General features: G+C 37.3%; 1 protein-coding gene across 1 annotated transcript; it reads left to right on the top strand.

The window, feature by feature from the left end:
• The first annotated feature begins 2,106 nt into the window (after positions 1-2,106).
• On the top strand, positions 2,107-4,665 carry LOC122587785. The gene is made up of 4 exons (XM_043759949.1): positions 2,107-2,631; positions 2,754-3,092; positions 3,193-3,345; positions 3,514-4,665. The coding sequence occupies exons 1-4, from the start codon at positions 2,107-2,109 to the stop codon at positions 4,663-4,665; spliced, it is 2,169 nt and encodes a 722-aa protein (XP_043615884.1).
• The last annotated feature ends 2,974 nt before the right edge of the window (positions 4,666-7,639 follow it).

Here is a 7,639-nt window from a genome sequence, read left to right as displayed (position 1 = left end):
ATGATTTTTTAATAAATAATACCTTTATTAATCCATGCATCCTGCACGGTTATTAAGAATTTAAAACTAGTATTATAAATGACTCAATTGCCTTTACTGAACCCTTTTAGTTGAAAAATTAGTTATAAAAATAAACAAAATAAATGCTATTTTTAAGGTATCATGTATATTTAAAAATATTATTTAATTGGTAAAGAAATATCTATTACTTTGTACCTAGGTTAGTCTATCTGATTAATCTACCAACTAGATTATTATCTCACATAATATGAAGTTAAACTTATATAATTACTAAATTGAAACAAAGTGATATGTCGTCTGATGTTCCTATTAAGCCGATTAGGGTTTTGAAAAACCCTAATTTTGTTTCGTTCTCCTCTGATGGTACGGCTCCTGATGATGGTAATAAAGGTGAGACGAATAGCCAGGGGATGCCTCCTAAGCCCTCGGTGGATGTTGATGGTGGTAAGAAGTACGATGAATATGGCTTTTTTGTTGGTATGCCTCCTACGGCCGAAGATGAGGTGCAGGATAATGACAAAGGTGACGAATCTGGTGAAAAGGGTGGCGATACTAAGGGTTTTGAGAAGGAAGGTGTGGGTAATATCAAGAAAACGGATTTTGCTCCTGAGTTCACCATTGCATCTGTTCAGCCTTCTCCCTTGGTTGATGATATTCATGGTACGTTTCAGGTTCCTTCAAAACCCTCGTATGCTGAAAAAGTTTCTATGTCTTCTGTTTCGAATTCTGAATCTAATAAGAAAAGTAACTTTCGTTTTATACCTCCTCATTCGGAGGTGGAAGGTTGTGATTCCTATGGCTGCTGTTAAAGAGGTGAATGATCGTTTTTCGAATTCGTTATATGGTTATTTTCTGGGTGAAAGACTTGCTTTTCCTGTGGTTGAAAATTATGTTAAGAATACCTGGGCTAAATTCGGTTTGAAGAGGCTTATGATGAATGATGCTGGTTTTTTCTTCTTTCAATTTAGCTCTAAAAACGGTATGGAACAGGTTTTGGAGAAAAGGACCATGGATGATTCGATCATTTCCCATTTTGTTAAATATATGGTCTCCAAATACTTGTTTATCCAAACACGAAATTACCTCTATTCCTGTTTGGGTTAATTTATATGATGTGCCTTTGGCTGCGTTCACAGAGGATGGATTGAGCAGGATTGCTTCAAATATTGGTAAACCGATGATGATGGATTCTTACACTAGTCAAATGTGCAATACTTCTTGGGGTAGACACACGTTTGCAAGGGTACTTATAGAAATTGATGCTAAAGATATGTTTCGCGATGATCTAACTGTTGCAATACCAAATATTCTTAGGTGAGGGCTTTTCTAAACAGGTTGTTACAATTGATTATGAATGGAAACCTCCTCATTGCATGCATTGCAAGGTTTTTGGACACGACAATAAAACCTGTCCTTTACTACAGAAAACAACAAAAGTAAATGATAAGGGTAAAGGAAAAGTAGAGGATGATGGTTTTATCAATGTAGTACGTAAAAGGGCAAAAGGAAAGATTGAACAATATAAAAGTAAGCCTGGAGAGGGATTTAGAATGAATAAACAAAAACCAAATTTTGTTTATAGGCAAAAACAATCAGGTGGTAATGGGACTAATAACAACATGGAAAAACCTAAGGTCGGAAATGGAAATAAAGGAGCTAATGATGATCCTCCTGCTAAAGTTACAAATCAGCCTCCTTCTACATTTACAAAGGGTAATCCGGTGTTTACAAGAAATTCTTTTGATGCCTTGGATGGATTAGAAGATGAGGGACGTAAAAAGGATGGATTTGATACAGATTCAGATGATGATGAGGTTATTTTTGATGAAACAGCAAATACTATGGTTGATTCTATTATTTCTGAGGGGGCAAGCACTCCCGGTGATACGGTCTCCAATGATTAATATTGCCTCTTGGAATGTAAGAGGGTTGAACCTTCCCTCTAAGCAGATAATGGTTCGGCAGTTTATTGGTGATAATTCTCTTTCTGTCTGTGCTATTTTAGAATCACATGTTTCTCAATCTCGATTGGAGAAAGTGTGTTCTAATATATTTTTTAATTGGAAGTGGATTTCGAATTGTAACATGTGTAATAAAGGTACTCGTATCATTGTTGGTTGGGATCCACGAGTTGTTGACTTAATGGTTTTGGCGCTCTCAGCTCAGGTTGTTCATACGCAGATTCAATTAAAGGCTGATAAAAAGATGATTTTTGGATCTTTCGTTTATGCTCATAATTATTATATTGATCATCGTCAACTTTGGCTGAATTTGTGTCAACATATGTTGTTTGTTAAGCATAAACCTTGGTGTATCTTAGGTGATTTTAATGCAACTCTTTCTTTGCAAGATACGACTGCTGGTAGTTCGGTTATAAGCATTGCCATGAGAGAATTCAACGAATGTATTACTGATATTGAAGTCTCGGATGTTAATAGTTTGGGTCTTCAATTTATTTGGAATCAAAAGCCCCAGGGTTCACATGGAGTGCTTCGGAAAATTGATCGAGTTTTGGCAAATTCTGATTTCTTTAAAGATTATATTGGTGCAGTTGTTATGTTCCAGCCATATCTTAATTCGGATCATGCTCTGCCATTCTTAAGCTTCCAAGTAAAACTCAATTCAAACCGCGGCCTTTTAAATTTACAAACTTTCTTGTTTTTGATAATAAATTTCAGGAGGTGGTTCGTAATATGTGGCAAGATCATATTGATGGAAATAAGATGTAAAAGGTGGTGAAAAAATTGAAATCCTTGAAAAAACCACTTCGTAAACTATTGGTGGATAAAGGGAACCTTCATGCTAATGTTGAGAAACTTAAAGCTGATTTGGAAACAATACAAAAGGCGTTAGATAAGGATCCACACAACTCAGTATTTCGTGATGACGAAGCTATTGTTCTTAAAGCATTTAATGACGCATTACTTACTGATGAGCGATTTTTGAAGCAAAAGGCAAAGATAGAATGGCTTCGAGTTGGTGACTCTAATTCTGCTTATTTCCATAAGGTGGTAAAAGGAAAAACTGCTCAAAATCATATTGAGTCTATCATGGATTCAAATGGAAGACTGGTTGAGGGGCACGATATTTATGATGCTTTTGTTAACCATTTTTCCATTTTTCTTGGCAGATCAGGTAGTGTCACTTCTCTTAATGTTCAGGGATTAATAGCAAGCCATGGATATGTCTCGTGAAGTGACAGATGAAGAAGTTCGAAAAACTATTTTCTCTATGGGTGATGATAAATCACCAGGCCCTGATAGCTATTCTGCTGCGTTTTTCAAAGGTGCTTGGAATATCATTGGAGAAGAAGTATCTGCTGCTGTAAAAGACTTCTTTATTTAAGGGAAACTTCTCAAAGAGTTGAATCACACAATCATTGCCCTTATCCCAAAGGTTTCTTCTCCCTCTTTGGTTACTGAGTTTCGTCCTATTGCTCTTTGTAATATCCTGTTCAAATGCATTAGTTAAATTATTGCTAATCACATAAAGGATTGTTTACAAGATATTGTTAGCATCAACCAATCAGCTTTTATCCCTGGTAGACTGATTTCTGATAACATTCTTCTCACTCAATATATAATGCATAATTATCATCTTGATCGTGGACCACCTAGATGTGCATTAAAAGTCGATATTCAAAAGGCATATGATACGGTAGATTGGGATTTCTTAAAGGATATTCTGGTTGCTTTTGGCTTTCCACAACAGGTGATTCATTGGATTATGCTATGTGTTACTTCTGTCACTTATTCTTTAAGTATCAATGGCAGTTTTCATGGATATTTTAAGGGAAAGAGAGGTTTAAGGCAAGGTGATCCTTTATCTCCTTACTTATTTACACTTGTAATGGAGATTCTTACCCTTATTCTTCACCGAAATGTTACTAAGTCAGATTCATTCTATTTTCACCACCTTTGTCAAGAACATCAGGTTATTAACCTTTCTTTTGCTGATGATCTTTTTATATTTATGCGTGGCAATGTGGATTCAGCTAGAGTAGTAATGGATTCGCTTAATGAATTCAAAGATGCTTCAGGTTTAGCTCCCAGTCTACCAAAGAGCACTGCTTATTTTTGCAATGTTCCTAATACAATGAGTCTTGCTATTCTAAATATTATACCATTTGAAGAAGGGCAGCTGCTGGTGAAGTACCTTGGAGTCCCTCTGGTCTCTTCCAGGCTGGTTTTACAAGACTGTAAACCGTTTATAGAAAAAGTTCAGAAACGGGTTAACGATTGGAGAAATAAATTTTTGTCCTTTGCTGGAAGAGTACAACTTATTAATTCTGTTCTATCAGCGATCCATGTATATTGGTCGTCAGTTTTTATTTTGCCCATGAGTATTATTTCAGATATTGAACAGATTATGCGTGGATTTCTATGGTGCCAAGGTGAAATACATAAAGGAAAGGCAAAGGTGGCTTGGGATGATGTTTGTCTTCCAAAAGAGGAGGGTGGTCTTGGTATTTGTAAGCTCCATCCTTTTAATATAGCTTTATTCTTGGTTCATAGTTGGAATATTATTACTGGCAAGGAGTCTCTATGGGTGAAGTGGGTTCATACTCATAAACTACAAATACTTTTGGAGTTAGAGGAAAATGCTACAAATAAGACCTACGATTCGTCAATTTTTCTGGATTAAGGTTGGTAATGGTCAAAATACTTTTGCTTGGCACGATAATTGGTGTTCTTTTAGCCCGTTATATGATAAAGTGTCGTCAGAGAAATAACATCGGCTGGTTTTACGGTTGATACAAAGGTCTCTAACATGATAATAGACGGGATGTGGCGTTGGCCAAGTGATTGGTATTCCAGATTTCCTGTTTCTGGTCTACCTCCTATTAATCCTAATAAACGTGATGTGGTTGTTTGGAAGGATCGCAATGGGAATACCAAGGAGTTTTCGGTGAATGCAGTTTGGGAGGAATTACGCCCAAGACATGATACAGTACTTTGGAGTGATCTCGTGTGGTTTAATTATTGCATACCACGCCATGCTTTTTTAGTCCCAACTATCACTAGATGGGTGCTGAAGACACCTCTATGTCGATGGTGAGTGAACTTTGCAACACGATCAATTAATCTGGATGTGACCAGTTTAGTTTGATCGTGTACCAGGTTAACTGGAATTAAGTATTAAAGTGACAGAATATTAATACATGCAATAATATAAATGACGAGTATATAAACTGATGAGACAATATGTAATTTTCAAGTGTATTTTATTTATTACTTGTTTAAATAAAATACAAGGTTGTTGCGGAACCAAGATAATACAAGAATGTAAATATCCTAACAACCCATGAATTACAATTGATCTAAACTTGGAAATTCTCCTAAACAATCGAAACACTTAGAGTTGTGAAATGTTTCTTTTTGCGATTGAGAGAATATTGCACAAGTTCACCAATATTGCAGAATATATGTATTTGCAAAGTTATTGAAACAGCTTGTGCAAGGACCTCTATTTATAGTCGAAGATTGAGCATGGGGATCTCAACTTCGATGTACAAATATGGTTGACAGCACACAAAAGTATTGTTTAAATAATCCTTTGTGTGTGTTAAATAAAGTAAGACAAAAGGTTACTTTATTCAACCACTCTACATCTTTGTATCTTTATCCAAAGACAATATCATTGTCCGGTTAAAAGGATGTAGAGTAAAAAGGTCCTCCTCGTAATCAGTGTAAAGCTTTGTAAGAGCATTTACACTGGAGGATTCTCTAGTTGATTGATCTGGTAGATTGTCAACTGGGCTTCGCTGCCATTGCCAATCTCTATTTTCCCTTTGTTGTCTTTGACTTCAACTGGAAGGTCTTCAGATTCTAGTCGTCTGATTTCAACTGGAGGAAGTCATCAGTTGCTAAACCTGTACAATGCAACTGGACTTCTAATATTTCGGACAATTCCTCATGCTCTCCAGATGTCACTGGAGAGCTCCAGTTTAGTTAAAACTGGACCTAACAAATTCCCCCTAATTGTCTTGAAATATTGTCAAGTATTTTCAAACTTGTTTCTATACAAGTTTAAGTTTGAAATACTTGAATTTGATAAAACCTATTAAGTTTCCAAGACATTTTTATAGATCATCAAATGTCTTGGATTTTGTTTTAAGTGTTTGTAGATCTTATCAGATATCTTACTTGTAGGTTACAATCTGGCAACTTGTATATACATACAATTTCAAATAAATTACAAGAGAGTACACAAAATTACAAGCAGATAATAGTTAGAAGGAAAACTTAAACAGATGGCCCTTCGCCAGTTTTCCTTCTCTTTGAGACTGATGAAATCGGCTGAGTATCCTCAGGATCAAGGCCTAATCTTTCTTCAATGTTTTCCTTGAACTTGATGAGATTTTGCAATACATACTCCCAGTCTCTTTCAACTTTATTCTTCCTCTGCCTCCCCTCCAACAGCCTCAACATCTCAACATGCTCGGAATGACCATACTGATTGACATCCGGGTTCTCAGTAGTCCTTTTAGGTCCACCAAAGTATTGTACCTCAACAACAAAATGCTTGGCACCAGGCTTAATTGAAACCTTAACATCAGTAATCCTGCCTCTATTGTGCCTTCGACGCTGTACATCTGACAAATATGTGCGAGCTTCAGATTCATTTGTCAGTTTGATTTTGCTCGTGCTCAGCTTTTGTGTAGCAGCTCGAATATCATCAGTTGTGGGTTCAGATGGTTCTACCCAAGTCCTCAGATTTGCATCTCTTGGTAAGGCCTTTTGTTTTCTTCCTTTGGACTTGGGTGGATTCAACACTTTGGTGACCGCCTTCTTGACCTGCTCAGTTCTCTTGAGAATCCCTTCAGATCTGATCTCTCTGGCCTTTTCCACCGATACATTCAAACACTTTGCATCCAGTTCAGCCTCATCATCCTGGTAGTGTTTGTCCAGTTCCACTTCAAGCATCTCCTTCAGTGCATTGACTATTCTTGGATCTTCTTTGATCTTCTTGTATTCAACAAGTGTCAAGCCAAGGAGTTGAGCATCAGTGATATCAACAAGAGGGGTTGGAAGATTTTTTCTTGATTCAAACTGGTTTGCCTTCATTTGTTTCTTCCTTTCCTTGACCAGGTATCCCACTCTTGCTAACTTCTGGCTCTCGCTTTCAGTAACTGGAGGCAACAAATCGACATTGCCAGTTTCCAACATTGGTGCATCGGTGGCTGGTTCCAAAGATTCATCAGCAATGGCCTTTCCCTTGTCAACACTCCCTACCACCACATCATCAAACACCTCAAACCCTTGCTCACCAGCCTCAGTACTGGTAGCCATCACAATCTCCTTCCCTTTACTTGAAGTCTTCACAAGAGTGTGAGGGGCATGTACCGACCTTTCCCCCTTGGCAGCATCTAGTCCCTGCCTGATGGCTTCAAAATCAGCATGACTAGAGGGCAGGCGATCTAGAGGCTGCCATGATTGCATTGTCTTACACTCTTTGAAGACTCCACAAAGCATGCGAACTGTCCTCCAAAGATGATTTATCTCTTGAGACTGAGTCATTACATTTCCACTTGTCTGCTCTTGACTCTTTAAAATTTGTTTGAGAATGGAGAGATCATCTGAAGAGAGCCCAGTTGCAGGGACTTCCTGAGCACTGT

This window comes from Erigeron canadensis, chromosome 2 (genome assembly GCF_010389155.1).
Source record: "Erigeron canadensis isolate Cc75 chromosome 2, C_canadensis_v1, whole genome shotgun sequence".
NCBI lineage: Eukaryota > Viridiplantae > Streptophyta > Magnoliopsida > Asterales > Asteraceae > Erigeron > Erigeron canadensis.
Note: the sequence above shows the minus strand (reverse complement) of the source record. Positions and strands in the feature narration are given on the sequence as shown.

Coding starts and splice junctions, on each gene's coding strand:
- LOC122587785 (XM_043759949.1), top strand. CDS start 2,107: ATGTGTAATAAAGGTACTCGTATCATTGTTGGTTGGGATCCACGAGTT. Junction 2,632..2,753: donor TGCCATTCTTAAGCTTCCAA/GTAAAACTCAAT, acceptor AAGATGTAAAAG/GTGGTGAAAAAATTGAAATC. Junction 3,093..3,192: donor TGGATTCAAATGGAAGACTG/GTTGAGGGGCAC, acceptor AGGGATTAATAG/CAAGCCATGGATATGTCTCG.